Source organism: Talpa occidentalis, unplaced genomic scaffold, assembly GCF_014898055.3.
Source record: "Talpa occidentalis isolate TD23 unplaced genomic scaffold, MPIMG_talOcc4v2.1 talOcc4.7, whole genome shotgun sequence".
Classification (NCBI taxonomy): Eukaryota; Metazoa; Chordata; class Mammalia; order Eulipotyphla; family Talpidae; genus Talpa; species Talpa occidentalis.
In genome coordinates this window covers 16,329,109-16,349,792 of record NW_023605083.1, presented here as the reverse complement: position 1 = coordinate 16,349,792, position 20,684 = coordinate 16,329,109, and the positions used below count along the sequence as shown (strand labels likewise).

General features: G+C 33.3%; 1 protein-coding gene across 6 annotated transcripts in view; it reads right to left on the bottom strand.

Moving 5' to 3' along the window:
- MPDZ (multiple PDZ domain crumbs cell polarity complex component) overlaps window positions 1-20,684 on the bottom strand; it is a 175,962-nt gene that overhangs the window by 138,513 nt on the left and 16,765 nt on the right. For 4 of the 6 annotated variants that reach the window (XM_054688742.1, XM_054688744.1, XM_054688745.1 and 1 more), the window contains exons 1-3: window positions 17,261-17,326; window positions 13,239-13,314; window positions 11,009-11,175 (exon numbers count right to left, since the gene is read on the bottom strand). In XM_054688742.1, coding sequence (XP_054544717.1) covers window positions 11,009-11,175; window positions 13,239-13,314; window positions 17,261-17,305 — 288 coding nt within the window. In that variant the 5' untranslated portion in view covers window positions 17,306-17,326. Of the gene's footprint in view, window positions 1-11,008; window positions 11,176-13,238; window positions 13,315-17,260; window positions 17,327-20,684 lie in introns of those variants that run through there. The other 2 variants (XM_037492286.2, XM_054688743.1) reach the window with 1 other exon arrangement.

The following is a 20,684-nucleotide window of genomic DNA, read 5'->3' as shown; positions in this document are numbered from 1 at the left end:
AGATCGGGAACAAGACAAGACAATAATAATAATATTATTATTATTATTCAATATAATACTGGAAGTCCTAACCAGAGCAATAAGACAAGAGAAAGACATTCAAGGAATCCAAATAGGAAAAGAAGAAGTCAAACTATCACTATTTGCAGATGATATGATAATATACATAGAGAACCCCAAGAACTCCACAGAAAAACTAATTCAACTCATCAATCAGTTCAGTAAAGTGGCAGGATACAAAATCAACACGCAAAAGTCAGTAGCCTTCCTATACACAAACAATAAATCTGAAGAAGAAGAAATCAAAAAAAACATCCCTTTTATTATCGAAACAAAAAAAATCAAATATTTGGGAATAAATCTAACAAAAGAGGTAAAGGATCTATACAAAGAAAACTATAAAACTGTTAAAAGAAATAGAAGAAGACACAAAGAAATGGAAAGACATCCCCTGCTCATGGATTGGAAGAATAAACATTATTAAAATGGCCATCCTACCAAAAGCAAGATACAGATTCAATGCTATTCCAATCAAAATCTCAATGTCATTCTTCAAAGAAATAGAACAATTATTGATGAAATTCATATGGAATCACAAAAAACCCCGAATAGCCAAAGCTCTCCTGAAAAAAAAAGAAGGGAATGGTGGCAACACACTCCCAGACTTCAAACTATACTACAAAGCCATAATCATCAAAATTGCATGGTACTGGAACAAGAACAGACATACAGACCAATGGAATCAAATAGAAAATCCAGAAATAAACCCACAGATTTATGGTCAACTAATCTTTGACAAAGAAGCAAAGACTATGCATTGGAGCAAAGAAAGTTTGTTCAATAAATGGTGCTGGGAAAACTGGGTCGCTACATGCAAAAGAATGAAGCTTGACCACTACCTCACACCATACACAAAAATCAACTCAAAATGGATTAAAGAACTAGACATAAGACCTGAAACCATAAAATACATAGAAGGAAATATAGGCGAAACGCTACGTGATTTGCACATCAAAGACATCTTTACAGACACATCACCCAAAGCAGTGATAGTGAAGGCAAAGATAAACAGCTGGGACTACATCAAATTAAAGAGCTTCTGCACAGCAAAAGAGACAATAACAAAAACAAAGAGAAACCCCACCAACTGGGAGAACATTTTTGCACCCAACACTAATGATAAAGGACTGATTACAAAAATCTGCAAAGAGCTGATGAGACTCAACAACAACAAAGAAAATAATCCAGTCAAAAAATGGGCAGAAGAGCTAAAAAGAAACTTCTCTGAAGAGGAAATGCAAATGGCCAACAGGCATATGAAAAAATGTTCAACATCACTTGTAATCAGGGAAATGCAAATCAAAACTACCATGAGATACCATCTTACACCAGTAAGAATGGCACATATTAAAAAACTAGCAACAACAAATGTTGGCGAGGTTGTGGAGAAAAAGGAACTCTCCTGCACTGTTGGTGGGAGTGCAAACTGGTCCAACCACTATGGAGAGCTGTGTGGAGATTTCTGGACCTACTAAACATAGAGCTTCCATATGATCCAGCAATTCCACTCCTAGGTATTTACCCAAAGGACACAGAAACATCAATTCCAAAGAACACCTGCACCCCTATATTTATAGCAGCACTATTTATAATAGCTAAGCTTTGGAAACAGCCCAAATGCCCAAAAATAGATGACTGGATCAAGAAGATGTGGTACATATATACCATGGAATATTACTCAGCATTCAAAAAAGATAAACACATGCAATTTACAGCAACATGGATGGCGCTGGAAGGGATCATGCTCAGCGAAATAAGCCAGAAAGAGAAATAAAAATACTGGATGGTCTCTCTCATAGCAGGAATCTAGAAAACTTAAATAAGGGACCAGGATAATGAATAACTATAAGAAAGTGAAAATCAAAATCAAGAAAAGCTATGAACCAGAGACACTTTTTGGGGGGTGGGGGGCGGGAAGGGAGGGATTGGGGTGAGAATGTGGGGTTTGCAATTGTATGGGGAATATAAAAATAAAATTTATTATTTAAAAAAAATATGTGCAAAAATAGAGAACAATCTCACCACTCTTCACACTGTATCTTAAATATAACAGTTTTATTACTGTTATTTTCAATGAATAAAGTTTTTCTCAAGGTTAATTTCTAACCTGATAAACAGCTATTAATATATCTACTTAAACAAAAGATTTTCAGGTTCTTGGTATTTTTGAAGTGTAACTGTGTCATAAGACCAAAGTTTTTGAGAACTGCTGATGTAGAATATTAAATTTCATAGGAGAGGAAAGCAAGAAGGAAAGAATACTTATTGAATACTTGGTATGCATCAGACTTATGCCTCAGAATTTTCAGATCCATGTTATTCAGTCCCCTTTTTAAAACTAAAGGAGGAAATAAATGAGGCTAAGTGAAAATTAACTTTTGCTCAAGATTATGCACTAATAAATATCAGTGCCAGAATACATATCTAGGGTGTGTCTATTTCTAAATCCTACTAGCCCTCACCTGAGATCAGATAATCAAAACCAAGAGCTCGAATAACCAAGAAATATTTACATTATGTTCATTACTCTGTATCAAAGGACAGTATAAACAACAACAACAACAACAAAAAGCTAAAAACAAACTACAGAAGTCTGTGGTTAAGACCTGGGGTCTGGAGTCAGCCTGCCTACATTCAAATACCAGTTCTATCACTGAATTGCACTGTGCCTCTACTATCCTATCTTTAAATTGAGAAAAATGGTATCTACTTTATAGTACTGTTGTAATGAGTCAGGCAACTGCATACAGAATTGCCACTGGCATATAGGAAGATCTAATTTATATTAAGTGTTATGATAATGATGATGATGAATGATGAATCTTTTCAATATTACTAAGAGAAAACTCAGGGTCTTCAAAGTAATTTGGATCATTTGTTTATCTTAAAAATTAGTTCTATGGCAAGGAAAAATAAATTTTACACACAACACTTCTGGACATTTAAAACTATTCATAATCATTAGTTAAACAAGCACGTACTGCATTTGAATAAAACATCATGTTAGGTACACATTATTCAAAGTTGAATACGCCTGGATTTTATACCAATAGTAGTAACCGGGCTCCAAACAAACCTAAAATACAATTAATTCTAAAATCAATTTTTCAAGCCTGTTAAGAACAAATGGCAAGAGGAGTGCAGCATATACTCCACAATCTAGGCATGTGTGTTGATGTGTATTTGCAGAATGTCTTATCTTTATTCAAATCTCAACACTTCTGTGCTTTCTTAGCAAAATTTGAGAGGGGAAAAATATACACAACTTGATCAAAATTAATATTCTATCAAAGGATGCTGAAATTTTTCTACTTAAAAGGGTAGATGGTATCAAGATTAATCTATTTTAAATGCCAAACAAATAATAATTTAAAAATGAAAACTTAAATAAATGATATTCTACAATTTTTACAGTGTTTTTCCTATCAGTTCCACATTTCTAGAAGACATGTAAGATTGACTCACTGCTCAGTCTGCTTAGATAAAAAATAAAGCAAAACTTTACAGACAAGTATAAATACATGGAAATGAAACATGAACATTGACTTAGTTTGCCATATTGCCTCTCCATTCCACCATTATCTTTACTCAGTTCATTTACTTTAACTCTAGTGTAATTACAAACAAACTCAAGATGAAAATTCTGGTTTATATTTAAAAGGTCCTCTAATTAAAATCTAGGGGAGATGAAAAATTATAAAGGATTTGCGTTAACAAAACATTTCATTTAAGTGCATTTCTCTATGGAAATTATGTTTGTTTTTTGTTTGTTTGGGGGGATTTTTTCTAATTTTTTAAATTACTTCAGAGTTTAGAAACTACAAAAAGCATGTGGTTCAGGGTCAGACATATCTGGATTCCTCTTCTAAATTTACCAATGAACAAAAGTGGCCAAAATTAAGTTACATAACCTCTCTAAACTTTATTTTCCTCAGTGGACAAAATGAGGACAAAATCCATAGAATTGAAGGACTGGTAAAATAAGACTAAGTCTACAGACTTAAGGGCTTCCTAAAGGTAACTGCTATTACTCTTGTTGCTAGTTTCCGATGTAAATCAATCTCCGTTGTTCTTAAATTCTTTAGTTTAAAAACTCACTTAAGTTATACTCAGTAAATTTCACATTTTTCCCTCTTCTCCATAGACCATTTAACTTTGTCACTAAAACACCATACAATTAGCACCATTTGCTGTTTTAGACACACATGCATATCCAAAAGCAAGATGGTGTTGCATTTAAATCCAGCACTGTATAAAAAGCTTGAACAGTGCCTTCTTGCCTAGGATAAAACAAGTTTAGTTCCTTCAGAGACTCTATATTTACAAACTTTTAGTTAAAGGAACAAACATTAAAAATCTGTTATTGTACCAAAAATAAAATATTTGAAATTCCTACAGTAAATAAACTTCATGGTAAATGTAAAAACATAAGACTCACTCTTTCACTTTAAACGTCTCCTAGATAATATACATTAAGTCTCAAGAAACCAACATTTCTCTATTAGGCTGCTACAAAATTCTACTATAAAAATAAAACCATTTCAGGGGTAAGAAAAAATATTTTTTTAAAATTTTCACAAGCAACATCAAGGAGGAAGAATTCCATTACAATTTTTCGATAATACCTGACAATAGGGTGAAGGCTTATTTTCTTTCTTTCTTTCTGCCCTCCTGCTCCCAGCCAACCTGAAGTCATAATTTAACTTAGGCATTTTAGGGAGGCTGTAGTAATTTCCCCTTTACTGACAGCAAGCCTACAGATGACTCATCTTCATTTGGGTCTCAAAGAAACCATAGAGAAAGGGGTTGTTTTTGTCACTTATATAAGTAATTTTAAAAGTCTAGGAGACAGAGGCCTTTCTGCTCTTTTAGACATGAACTGACAAAACAGCATCTTTCTAATTACCAAGTCAAAACAGCACAACAAAATGCTCAGTTATCAAAATACTCATCTTTCCATCAATCTAAAAAGTTGAAATGTAAGAAATAATAAAATCATATATACTACTACTTAAAAGTCGTGTATCTCAAGATAAACTTAATGCAGCAATCTTACATGGGATCTATAGAACAGTGACTTCAAACACACCTCCAAGAGCGGGGTGCAAAATGTAACACCTGCTTCCATCAGACACTTGAACACGACGATCTGAAGCACAAACTGACTACTATTTCTGTAGGTTCTCTAACATTTGCGTCTGTTATAAGACACAGCATTAAGAGAGAGGGAGAGAGAGGGAGAAAGAAAATACATGATGTACATTATTACTCCGACAGAAAGTGAAAGAGAAAGAACGAAAGAGGGTGAGAAAGAAAATACACGATGTATATTATTGTTCCAAGTACCCGTTGGCAGAAAAGTGAGATGTGATGTGATGCTGTATGCTCAGTGTCTTGCACTCTTACAAAGATGAAAGAGTTCTATGAAGAACAATTCTTGTATTTTATAATGATAATTCAAGTTCAAATTTATCAATGTCATTAAAATAATCCAATTTTATGTTATGTGTTTTTACCAGATGTTTTTAAATATGGAGAAATAAAATGCTTGTGAAAACACAGTATTTATTAGAATGACAAGAAGACAAAGGTGATATAATTTCAAATTGAAACAAAGTTTGACACATTATGTTGACTGCAAAGAGCAAGTATGATAAAAAACAAAAACCCCAGGCCCCCTACCCCACAAAACAAACTTTACTTTAATATACCCATCACAGTCTGACTCCAAGTTTCCCTCCCTTGCCAACAGGCTGCACATATTCTATTGCACTAACAACACAGATCTGTAAATGACTCTGTATTAGGGTTTCTCAAACTCAGTACTACTCACATTATAACCCCAGTAATTATTTGTTTGGGGGAGCTGTGCTGTGCATTAGAAATGTTTAGTAACATCCCTGCACTTTAACACTTAATGCCAGCAGCATGCCAGCCACCCACAAGAGGTAACAATCAAGTTTCCTGATACTGACAAGTATATCCTGGGGAGGAAGAATATACAATCACCTCAGTTAAGAACAACTGCTGTACATCCTTGTAAACATTGTTCCTTTTACCTGAAATAATTTTACCCCATCTCTCTTGCTCAATTTTCAAAACCTATCTTATGTGTTACAGCCAATGTAAAGTGTCCAAGTCATAGTAATTCCTTCTTCTTACATTACTCACCCTGTTTTTCTAATGACATATGAAATTTGTATTTTATATTCCCACTCTAAGATAATGTGAGCCTCCATCTTATTTCTTGTAATTTTACTGATTTTAGATTTTTCAACAAAGGTCTATTGATAAAAGACAATGAATTTTCTGTAAAAGCACCCATAAAGTAGCCCTCCCATTACCAAGGAGAAGCTAGCTCAACGAAGGACACCTCACACCAAACCACCAATAACCCTCCAGTTTTTTTTTTCTTTTCTTTCTTTTTTTTTGTCTATGCTCCTGAGAAATGGGAATTAAATGCACTAAACCTGGCCCTCAGAATATCTAGTTCTCTAACATATCCATTTGGTCTTTGTTTAGATTTACCTATAAATCACACAGTAGTTGAACAAGTTTTTCCATCATGAGTTATTCCAAAATGTTTTTGGGATGTCAACAAGTAAAACACAGAAATAAAAAATAAAAATTTTATACTGTGAAAACCATATTTCATGAATAAAAATGAAAATCAATTTGATTTTATCTACATTGAGTAGCAATTTTCAATGATTCTATGTTAAATCAGCATCTCGCCAAATATTTCAAGAGATTTCATTAAATTTCCAAAAGAAAAATTTGAAAAATCGGTCTAGTTTTGTGTACATGTACATTATGCATCTAGATTATATATAATATACATGTATGTGTACATATACATGTGTGTGTGTGCATATGTCAACATATCTGGGAGAAAGGTAAATGAACTATAAACCTCAAAATACAAAACAGCAACAACAACAAAATAATGAGTGTAACCAAAATAGGCTGAAAATCACTGACAGAGAGAAAACTCTAGAATGTTCTGTGCCCCAAGGCTTGTTTTCCATATCAGATTTATCCATTCTTTCTTCACTCTTAGAACTGGCTTTGATAGTTATAACTTAAAAACAAAAATTTAAACATTGACAATTTTTAAAGTATTAGTTCCCTATTTCCACTGAAATTAATAATTTTAATTTACAGTTTTTCTACAAACAACTGAAGGTAAAAAGGACTTTCAATTTAGAGTCTTTGGTCAACTCATAGAGCAAGGCAATTAATCAGGAAAGCAGCATCTACCTACACTGGATTGGAGAAACATCATAGAATATGCAAATTCAATATCCTCATGGCTGACAAATTTCTATCATTAAACTGCTAACATGTTTATTTCCCCCACAATAGCTGGATTTTTGTCATGAATACACATTAAACCCTGCAGTTATTAGCTGTGATGACTAGGTGACAGTGAGGACACTACTTGAGACTTTGCATTTGACAGATCATTGACACACAGTCACAGTTCTTTTTTTTTTTCCTCTTCACTTAAACAAGAATCATGCAATAGGAAATGAAATACAGCTATTAGAGATTATTCAGGTTTAATAGCACACATCCTTTTAGCTGGCGGTTAGAACAATACACAATGTGGCAGAGTTAAACAGAGGCATCAATTATACTCTCAGACCTGTTAATATTTTTGACAATATTTAAATAGCACATCCCTTCAGGGCATGGCTCTTTTGCCCTCTCAGTTACACACCTGTCAAGTATTTAATTTGCCAAAGGGAAACAGTTTGATTTCTAAAGGCAGTCTTAATACTGAAGAAGCAAACTGGAAAAATTAAACATTACTGAATAGAAGTAATGAGAATGATATGAGAGGGTGAAAAAGTGCACTTAATTCAACATGACATGTCATCATCTGTCATTAATGCAACAATATGATCATGTTCTCCAATATGTTGCATATACCTCAGGTTTTTCAATTTCTAAAGGATAGGAGAATGAGAGTGGAATAAAAATCACAGGTATCAAATTACCCGGTAACACTGGAAAAATGGAGATAGAAATTCACACCTATCATGTATATGAAATTATACACTGAAAAACACAATTAGGGAATAAATAAATAAAAGCTTGCCATTAATCAAATTTCTGTAGTTTCTAGATTTAAAACAAAAAGCAAAATTCAGTCCTTAGGTGCAGTTATTAAATTATAAATATTAAACTTGTAGTTGATAGGCTATATAGAAAATTTAAATCTAACATGATAAAGTTCAGAATATTTGTTTAAATTATAAAGCAAAATCAAATGTCTTGAAAATTTATTCTAATCAAAGAATCTTATTAAATAACAAATGAATTAGAAAATAATGGAAAGTCACAATGAGTGTGAGAAGTTAAACATGGTGTTAATAGAAATGATACTCTTAATATAGTATCTATAAACGTTGATTTATAATGATACACACATGAAACTTATTACTTCAGTAGGAAAAAAAAAAATACAGGGAGGAGAGGGACATTTGATAGTGAAGACTACAATGTGAGAAATCTGAATGATGTTGCCATAAGCCAAGAAATGTAGGCAGCCATCAGAATGGGGAAGATAAGAACAGTCTCCCTTAGAGCCTCCAGAAGGGGTTAGCTCTTCAAACACCTTGATTTCAGCTCCATATGACTAAATGTTTATTTCTGGCAAACAGAATTGTAATATCACAATTTTTTCTAATTTAACAAAAAATACATTTTTCTCATCTAGGGACCAAATCTCTAAGCAAATATAAGAGGAAAATATAAGATATGAGATAGGCTGCAGATATCAAAAAAAAAGGGAAAGATCCATGCCGGGAGTAAAGAAAAATCCGTGTTCTAGTTCTGGCTCTACCTTTACAAACAAATTTTTACTCTTGAGAGGGTTATTCTCTAATAAGCAGGGTGTGGGCCAGTTGGTTTTCTTGGTCACTTTCAGTATTAATTCCCCCCTTTATCTGAAAAGGTGAACAGTAAGTTGAAAGTCCGAAGTATGTAAAATATGCCTACAGAATCACAAACCTCCAAATTTCATTACTAGTCCTGAAATATATCTGTGTGAATCATCAATACAGCAGCAAGAAGATCACATTGTACTTTAGTTTCAGATTCAATAAAATTATTCTCAATAGATTTCCAAGGAGATTCTCAAATGTATCAAATGAGACAGTTTTAGAACCCTTTATTTTACTCCCATGGTAAAACAACACCAACCAGGCCTATTTTTCCCCTGCTTTCAGTAGATATGGTCGGTACAAATGATATTCTCCATATACAAGGCTGCCTATAAGGAAAACTTAGGCAACACTCTCACTGGAGTAATTTTTGTTTCTACTCTACCTTTCATTTTAATCATATTTTCATAAAACAAAGTAAGTAGTGAAGATATCTGCTAAACTTGGTCACACTCTCTGAAAAACCAGATAATTTCCAACATCATAATTTTAACTAATATATTCTGCGTATTAGTTTCTCCAAAAGCCAGTCTATTCTGAGAATGAGAACCTAAACCCAATCATTTCCATTACCTGCAAAGATAAACACAACTACATATAACAAAAACACCTCTTTATTTCTTCATGATGACTCTTACATTAAGTGAAATATTCGTTATTGAAAGACATCTTGAAGGATTACTCTTGTGTTTTTGGCAACTAAAATATCTAGATTACGAAGTTATATGAGGGCCTCCCTGGTGGAGCAAGGGATTAAGCACAGAATTGTGAAGCTATCCACAGCCTCTGCAACATTAGTCTGATCCCCCAGGGGCCAGGGAGCTACCCACATGGCATAGCAGACTTCTCCTGTCTTGCCTGCTGTTCCTTTCTGCATGTATTTTCAGTCAGTCTGCCTGTTCTGTACCCCACTCTGTCTCTAATGAATCTTCTCACCCCCTACCCCGCACCTCTGGCCTGTACCCCAGTACTTGTATGCATAAATAAATAAATCTTTAAAAAAAGGAAGTTACAGGACATTAAATTACTTCTCTATTTTTACTATTTATTCTGCATTTTCCAATTTCTGTTTTATTTTTCATATTGGAACTATTTTTCCACTGAATGATGAACCTATTCTTCAAATTTAATTTTTAACCTTTTAAGGCAGACTAATCCCATGTCCACTAGATTAATGCTAAAAACATCAAAATGAGAATTAACCTGGACTGAAGGTATAATTAGACTTACTTGAATCCTTGTAAGGATAAAAACCATTTTAAAAAGTTTTTTAAACCTGAGAAATGGCGGTGAAATTAAGTAAGTTCAAAGAACATCTGACATCAGTTTTCATTCTGTCATTGTGATGTTTCGTTTGTAATATAAATGCGAGGGCTTTTTAATGCTCATAATTTTTACAGAAAAAAAAAAACACTGTTACATTTAGAAGTTCTAATGTTTATCACCATCTGATGCTGTCATGGAAGCAATTGCTACTTACACTCTTTTAAAAAGTGAGAACTGCAATTCATCTAACTGATGACAATGTAATTATTCTTTTAATGTCAAAATAGAGGTGATTTCCCTTCCTCACACACGATTACACATGCAAATCCAGCCTTATCTGAAATCTTCTAAGCGTGCTGAATGTCTGAATCTGAATGAGCAAGATCCTATGAACAATAAGCCTTGGTGACGATGTAACCCAAATTTATAGCTATCCACCCTTAACATATTTTTATTGTCCCCTTCTCCTGTAGGAACTCATTCTTCAGCATGCACACAGCTTTCAACACAATGTCATATCATCTACAGTACACAGCAACAACCATTACAAAAATAACCAAGGGGGCAGGGGAGCCGCAGCCACAGTGAATCTGAATGTCTTGTTTGGAGGTTTAAATGACTTCATTAACTATTCATTAACACACAAAAATCAGCCTCTCAGATTAGATACAAATCTTTTTTAAGATCCATGCCATGCAGTGAAGTATGTTTTGGGGTGAAGGATGTCCTACCTGGTCTTTCAGTTGCTGTACAGAAGTTTGAAGGTTCAGAATCTGAGTGAAGAGCGGACTCTGCAAGACCGACTTCAGAAGGTTCAACTTGTCTTCATTTACTACATCTCCACGTTCTCTTAGTTTGGCTTGCAAGCGCTCTGCTGCCTGCAGGGCTCGATTTTTATCTATACCAAAGAGCGGCATTAATCAGTCACAGGATTCAAAGGACACACATCAACCCATGCCACAGAAATCCTAAAATTATATTCCTTTGAAAGCACAAAACTGATTGGGTGGGGGGGAGAAGAGGCACTGTAACAGATCATAATAAATATGTCCCTCAACTTTTATGCTTCTTATAAGACTGTTTGAACGCAGGGAACTAATTATGGTATACACAATAAGCAAGAAAATATAAAGAACAGAAAGTAATTCAAATGAAGTACAGTTGAGTTCTAACACTAGCTATTTCAAATCTTCTTTTAAAACTGCTGAAGGCCAAATGCTCTGTGACCTTACAAATACTGATATCTTACTTCTTAGAAGATTTTATTTTCACATAAAAATATAACTAAATTACTGATAAGTGAATATGGGAAATGTCACCAATGAGTCACAATATGCAAAATATGACAATTTCATATACCAAGGGGCAATGCATTCTATAATTGAGTATTTGAAAAATACCGCAATAATGTATCTCCATCTAAGAACATTACTTTTTAATAAATGTCCTTCCAAAAGTTAAGTAGTGTATTTACATAATGATCATGTTATCGATTAGCACAAAATTACAAAAGTAACTATTGTGAGTAAATGCATTCCTAATAATCCTAGAGATTACCAATGGACATAACCCCATAGTGTCCACTGGACAGTTAAATTTCTACCATAACATATTTTAAAACATCTCCATAAAACACACATATACACACACTTAAACTTTGTTTTTTATTAAAGAAATAGAAACTGATAAATAACTAGTGTATCTACAGAAATGTATTTTTCATATAGTAATAACCAAAAGGGTTGGAATATAACTAGAGATACTTTTTAACAGTACCAAGTTAAAACATAATGTTACCCGAGTTCACACATACACAAATTTAAACAAACAATATTTACTCAAGCACAGAAAAGTTAAAAGCAAATAATGAAAAAGATATGCATGAGAATTTTTTGTGTTATATATCCCACTGTATCCCAGAATGAAAATTTAACACTAATCCCTTATCAAAAAAGGTATATAATCTAGTAATAGCTAACAGAAAAAGACTGAAAGGTAATGGCTTAAATATTCTATATTTCCCTTTGCTGTCCACTTTCTTATAAGGAACTTTCATTCACTGACTAGTAATCTTTATGATATGAGACTTTAGTATAAAATGGGTGATGAAAGAAATGAACACTTATGTGTTTTCATGTTATCAGCATACTAAGAACAAAAGTCAAGGTAATCATCCCACAAAACAAAATCAGTTCCTTCTCCTTTTTCCACTTCTCATTCTCACCTTACCCCTCAAAACATCAGGTATCAAGACAGTAGCCACAATCATCAGGATGCTGAAGTGATACCTAGAAAGCTTCCAGTAACCATATCCAAATAGTTTTCTGAGAAAGGTGAGGATGAGGGCATCAGATGAGCGACAGGAGGGACTGTACCAGACCTGAAATAACAAACTACTTCTATGATCTAGTTTCTCTAAAACTAAAGAATAATCTGAAGAAAAGATTAATATATTAGCATGGAAAATCTGGATGTTTCAAACAAAATTATCTCAGTAGAAATTAAACTGCCTTGAATCATCACTGAAGTTTATTAGCCTAAGTGTTTGTTACTGTTATTAACATAAAAGTAAAACTCGGTAATATTTTAATTGTTATAATAGAAAACACAGAGTAAAAGAAATGGACAATGATCTTCTTTAGTATTAAAAATACTGTTAACATTCCAGTGTTATCCAAAAACAAATGTTAATCAGAATGGGTTTATGTTAATCTTTAATAAACCCCATAATTGACAGACTATATCATACATTTTTTAACTTTTGCTTATAAACAACATGCTATTTATAACACTTCAGAATGAAATCTGTCCAAATAGAGAAAGGCATTACCTTGGTTCAGTGTTAGTGGATAAAAACTCTTTAATGTTAAGTTAAAGACAGAATCCTGGTATGTACAACACAGTATATTTTAAAGATCCTAATAGAAGTTCTTTTTCATTAATCAAAAAAATAGGACTTACCAATAGTTTCTAACATTTTTTTCAAAGTTCGGTGTTCTTTTCTACAATGATTATAAGCAGCAACAAAAATGGAACTCTAAGGAGAAAAGAAATAAAAAGGAATGATATGTTTATCAGAACTTTATAATTATTCTAAAACTAATTACTCTAAAAAGCACTTAACACTATAATTCCTTTAACGAACTTAAGATAATTTTCTTTACAGAAAATGATAGTTTTGAATTTATTCATATTATATTGGAGATGATATTTCCATGGTAAGATGAAAGGCATAAAATCTTCTTTAAATAAGATGGTAGAATTATGAAGAGTACATCCTTAAGTGCTTCTTAACACAAGTCACTATAATCTTAGATTTACTTACAGATCCTTACCACAGAGTAAGGAGCTTACTTGAGTCTGCATGAGAAATTCTGTGGGCAAAAAATTTTAAATGTAAAATGTACAAAGTGTGATTCTGTACTTAAATATCCACAGTCTAACTGGGTAACAAAACACACACATTGAACTGAATAGAAATGATTTGTGACACTCAAGTATTATGAGTCACTGGAAGATAATACATTAAGTTACAAACAAAATTTAAAAAAAAAAAACTGAATGAGAGCCCATTATTAAATAAAAAAAAGTTTCAAAGGATTTCAAAATACCCTTCTGACTATAACATTCTCTTTTTCTCATTCAAAAAAACCTCACCTCCTTTAACCTCAAAAACATCATTTTTGAACAGTAATCTAGACACTTAAAGTACTTAATAGACCTCTCCATTTGCAATGTCCACATCACTAACCCATCTTTGATGTTTGCTGTCCAAAATTTAGCACCATCTCCATAGTTATTCCTATCCTTTGCATTGCAGAAAACTCTCAGTCATCATGAAATGTACCAGTCATTCCTTCAATGGAGAAAAGTAATCTATTATCAGGCATTCTCATTTTTCATTTGTGCAACAGAATTTCTCTGAGAAGAAACAAGTTACCCCTGTTATCTCTCTAAGAGAAAATGTATTTGCCAGGTTCAGAGGGACGTAGATATGTGTGGAGTATGCAGAGAAAAGTACACATTAAACAGTTTCTAAGAAAAACATTGAAGTCAAAAAGTTCACCGATGAGTCAGTTATGTGGAAACACTGTTTTTTTCCAGAGAAACTCTTATAATAAAGGTATTAAAAAAAAAAAAAACCCTCAATTCAACTGCAAGTCACTGACATTAGATCCCAGATAAGAATAAAAAAAAAAATAGTTTTAGACTCTCTTCTTCTCTGATGTCCCAAAGGAAAAATAAAAAATTATTTTTATGAGATTCTCCAGAAAAATGCACAATTAGTAGCCATGACAAAGAGAAGTTAAAAAAAAAAAATTGTCCCTGTCTACACCCAATATTCCATACCAAGGATTCAGTTCTAAGTTTCAACAAACTCGTTTGCAATCACGGAATTGTTAAGATGGACAGATTAAATTCAGTCTCATCAAACTGAAGACAGGAATTATCCTTTTCGGTCCACTGCCATCCTTCCCTCTCTATCCATCCCAACACTACACAGAAATAGAAGGGAACCTGAGTGATAACATGCATCATTGCCACTGGGCAAAACTTAAAGAAGAGCCATTACATGTCAAAAGAATGACAAGTATTGGTTGCTTTGGGGGGAAATTCATACTAATAGTGAGGATGCTGAATCTGAGAGGCAGCATATAGAAAAAATGAGATATGAATGTAAAAACAAGAAGAATGACACTAATGCTGGGGCAGAAGTAACAATAACAAACACTTGCTGGATACTAGTCAAAGCATGTTATTCAATTAAGTCCTTGAATCCTCTTAAGAGGCACACTTACAAATGAGGAAACTTAGCCACAGAAAGGTTGTTATTTGCCCAATATCACAATACTAATAAGTGATGAATCCAGGATTTGTACTAGGAGCAGTTTGGTCCTAGTGTCAATTAACAATTTAACTTCTATAATATGTTGCCTCTTGATAGAAAGGAAGATTCTCCCTATCATTCTCTCTGATCTTTCCAAGTTCAAAATTGGGTAGACCCTGCCCAACAGAAGAAACCAAAGGAAGAAACAGAGACCCAAGGAGAACAAAATCTTAAACGGACTGGTATAGCCTATTCAACATAGCCAACAAACCATAGGAATAAGTCAGAATAAAGGATATTAGAAACTATGAGTACATATCTCAAAGAAAGTTCAATCAGTACTAGACATGGTTTTTATAATGTTCATGGAAGCTAAGACAAATAACTTTTAAAATCTAAGAGGTAAAGAAAAATCATGCCAAAATAACAGGCTTCCTTATATTAACATTCAAAGCACATAAAAAAAAAGGCCATTACATTTCAAGTTACTATGTCCCTCAAAGCAACGAGAATAAGCCTATGACAATAATATAAAAATTGTTAGTTCCCTCTACCTACTGTTCATGTATATTACTTGCAGCCATCACTATGGATATAACTGAACCTGTCTGTTTGTGGAGTCATGACACTCAGAAGTATAAGACATATCAATGATGGCTCAGTGAATTCTGAACCTGTGAGGCATATAATGCTGAGCACACATACTATGTCAGGCAAGTAGGTACGGACCTTTTATTAACCATCTTGCTTGATACAGCATCTTCCACTGCCTAGCACATTATTGTTTCCATATTCCAGAAGAGACAAAAGAGGAAAGGAAAGAGCCATGACTTTACACCAGTAATGTAACTAGTAAGCCAGAAGTGTTAGATTTGGATCCAACGCTGCCTGATTTCAAAACCCACTCATGGGCACTCTACCACACTGGCACCTATTTTCCAAATTGTCCTGCAAAAATAACATGGTACAAATAAGCTGTTCAATGGCGAAAAACATTCAGGACAATGCATTAAGTTGCTAAGTACAACGTTGCTACTATTTGCACAAAAAAGGGGAGGGAAATTGCTCAAATAAAAATAGCAGGGGTGCCTGTATCTATAAAAGCATAGACTAGTCTTACAAAATTTCCAAAAGATGCTTTTAATGGCATGGGGGTGGAGAGAGGCAGGTATGGAGGACGTCAAGAAAAACTTATTTGGGCTATATTTCTTTTGTGCCTTATAAAATTTCGTATTACTCTAAAAGTGCCATATTTAGCAAATAAAATCAGGATACCTAGTTATATTTGAATTTCATATTAATGACTTTATAGTGTAAGCATATCATATTCAATACCTGGGACAGATTTATGCTAAACGCTAATTTGTTGGTGATGTGATGCTCAAATTTAAGCAAGCATCCATTATTTCATCTGGCAGCCTTACTTACGTATATATTAGCCTAGTAAGAAATCAGATTCTTCAAATTATGTTTTATTTAAGGTCCTTATGACTCCTGGAAAACGTTAATATAACAACATAGTTGCCAAATCCTTTATAAATCTCTAAAGATTTTACATGTGACTATATAACTGATGATCTGGTTGAACACACTACTTTCAACAACGGATAAGTATCAAACATGACATCTGATTATATTTAGAAGCAGGAACAGGTTAATTGACAATCAGTTTACTTTTCAACAAGTTGTACTGGTAAAATGTAGGCCAAACTTTCATATATAGTAGAGAATCAGTGCTTGAAGCATAAAACAAATCTTTCTGCCCAATGCAGATTATATGGCAACTAACAAGTGGCAATGTTTTATACTAAAAATAACTCTAAGAGAAAGTGTTCCAAATGCATACAATTTTCTAGTTATCTTAAACAATTTTGATGAAAAAGAAGTACAACGTTAAAAGAGCTTGCTGCAATGGTTTGTAGCTTGTCAGTCGTTCAGCATCTGTTACTGCATTTAAATTTAGCATTTGTCTCATTCATAGCTGCCTCAGCACTACCTGAAATTAGCAAAAGCAAGACTGCAGACATTTGCAGGTAGTTTGACAAAAAGCTATTTGATCATGACAGCAAAACTTACACTTCCAGTCAGAATTCATATTCTAGGATAACATCACCAAACTATTGCTCTAAAAACATAAGAACGTCACACTACCCACCAACATCATGCTGTCATCCAACAGAAAGCAGTCTTTTCTGAGCATCTGTTCTTTTGAACTTCTCCCACATTTTCATAGGCTTGATCAAAAAAACATTTATGAACATTTTTTTTTTAATTTTCAAGTTGACATTTATGAATATTTCCAAATTGCTTCAATAATAAGAGTATAGTAATTCTATTTTGCTCCTGAAAATCAAAGAAAATCGAATATCAAGGAACCTTACCTCTACAACATATTTCAAACACTGATTGATAGTCCTGTGTTTCCCTTATAAAACAAAACCACAAATTACTGACCTGAGTGAAAAATGCTAAGGGGCCACAGGATTAGGAAACAGCTTCTATTCTGTTGTCTAGTGATTCAACAACAGGCAGGGGTGCCTACAGGACCGGCTTGTTGCTGGGTGGCAGAATTAGAGAAGTGAGAACACAGCAAGGGAACGCACAGGTAAGTGAATGGAATAAAAACAAGTAAACAGACAATTAAAATATACAACGACAAAGGATGAACAAAACTCAAAAAAGAAGAGTTAAGAAAGCTTCCCGGAGGCAAGAACACCTATACAGCATTCAAAGTAACGGACAGAAGTCAGAGCTGATGGAGTGATAGAAAAAATCTCTACAGATGCAGAGCATATAGTAGCTTCAGAGAACTGCAAGCAGTTTTTTATATCTGGAATGGGAACTGACAGAAAAGTAAAGAGAGATGATGAGGCTAGAAATGTATGTAAAAGCTAACTTACTGAGATCCCTGCATACCATTCTTCAAGAGTTCAGATATATAAATTTTAAGTTTATTTTGGTACAGTGAATGACATAATCAAGATTTGTTTTAGAAAGATACTCTAATCATGGTCTGGGAAGCAAGAGAAATGGGAAACACAACAAAAGCCCTGGGTAGGAGATATTTAAAAAATAGAGAATAAAAGCGAAAAATAAATAAAAATGGGAGAAAGATTCAAGCATTGATGAAAACCTATGAGCAATGAGATCTGGTAATATGGAAATAAGATAGATGAGTTCAGGATGAATCATAGTTTTTCTGCTTGAAATGCTGACTGGATGGTAAAACCAATCACTGAGAATATAAACAGCAACAGGTAAGCGGTGTGACTCTTCCAGAAATAAAGGTGTTCTCAAGAATTTAAATGGTTATTACTGTACCTTGATTCCCCTATAGATTGAACTGTATCTCCCCAATCTTAAATGCTGAAGTCCTAACCCCTAATGTGATTATATTTGAAAATAAGGTTTTACAGAGATAATCAAGGTGAAATGAGACCTTAAGGATGGGGTCCTAATTCAGTAAAATCCTTAGCCTACTAAGAAGATATTCCTTCGTCTCTTGCTTTCTCCCTCCCTCCCCTCTACTACCTTTCATGCACATGCATGAATCCAGGAGCCACTATGTGGAGACACAGAGAGAAGGAATATACCCACAAGCCAGGCAGAGGCCTCACCGGAAACCAAACCTGCTAAAATGAAACTTTGATGCCATGCTTTCCAGTCTCTAGACTAGCACCAAGTCTATGGAACGTCTTGTGACTAATACAGATTTTAAACTTCCCACAGCAACTGCTCCAAAAAATAGGTTATTCTACACAAAGTGATACTATGCTGCTTCAACTATAACCAAAGGTAACAGGGTGGAGCACCTCACCCAAGGAAAATCAATTGTACTGACCTGAAGGGCTATATTCTCTCTTGGGAACCTAAGAAAAATGACCAGGTTTCAACCACACAAAACATAAATTTACTGTTGAAAAAGGAATGAGATCTAACTGATAAAATTTCATTCTATACATGAAAATGTAATAACTCTGCACAACATTTACAAATAATGAAAATATTTCTGGCTAAAATATTCCAGTCTTGGGAGGACAGAAATACACTTCAAACTCCACAAGAAAAGTAAGTCAAATTAAAAAATTAAAGTACAATGAAACAGATAGAAAAGGAATCTATAATTTATGAACCAAGAGGAAAAAGATGGAACTGCCCAAGCAATCCAAAAGAGGAGGATTCCAATAGAAAAAGTAAAAATGAAAAAAGTACATGGCAAACAAAAAACACAAACTAAAGTTAAATATTTGTATTCACACTAAATATGAATGGGTCAGTATCATTAAAAATTAGATTCACAATACAGATCTCAAAAATTAACAGACTTTCAGAATATAACGTTTATTGTTTAATATTTTAGCTGTTTAACATTATTTACTTTTTGAAAAAATATAAATAATAAATGCTACATATAAGTATATACATGTCATTATATTAAACAATGAACTGAAAGGATAGACAGTTATAGCACTATTACTTTCAGAGAATGGAAGTGGCACTGTCACTTCAGAGAAGTCAAAAGAGGACTCTGCTCTTCCCTAAAATTTTAATGAAACTGTACTTTTAAAATCTTTAAAAAAATTTAAGATGTTTTAAATTACTTTAAAAAATAACTGGATAAATGGTGAAAACAGTGAAATATATTGGATTTGCTTCTAAATATGGAAGGGAACAGAAGAAATTAGACTTGCCATGAACCAATGGTTGTAAAAACTGAATGATGGCTATGTAAGGATTCACTCTAATATTAATTTAATGAAATATTAAAAATATGTAAAATATGTATTTGAAAATTCTCTTAATAAAATTTAGAAATATGAGTAATTCACAGTAAATGTAAAAATGTTAATATTTAATTTTGAAGTAGGGATGACGAGTTCCTTTTTAATTCACAATACTTTTCAAATCCTTTCAATGAAACTTGCTTACCAAAAAAAAAAAGATTTTTTAAAAAATTATTTGAAATAATCTAATATATAACAGAAAAATTGCAAAAATTGTACAGAGAAATCCCTCCACCAAATTTCCCCTGATGTTAATATCTTACATAACCATGTTGCATTAGTCAAAATTAAGAAATCTACGTAGGTTCAAGATAATGAATATACTCTACTCAAAATTCACAGTGTACTTTTTCTATTATAACATCAAATCCAGGCTATGATGGTGCATGTTATTCTCAAGACATTTTAAGTCTTTCCTTTTTTTTTTTTTAAATTGACAGTCTGGCAGAACAGGGACCAGTTGATTTCATAAAATGTCCCTTAATTGAATTTGTCTGAAGTTTTCTCATGATTACACTGAGATTATGTGGTTCTTTTGAAGAAAACTAGAGGATAAATGCCCTTCTAAACATACCAGGGAATACATATCAGCATGTTGGTGCTATAACCTTGACCACTTTGTGAAAGTGATATACAATAGTTTTCTCTAGTGTAAAGCTACTATTTTTATTTTCATATTCAAATGATTGGCAATGAGTCACTAAATCCAATCTACTTTCAAGAGGATGGAGATAAAGTTCCACCTACTGGAAGGAGGAGTCTCTACATATATTTTTTAGAGTTCTTGAATAAAGA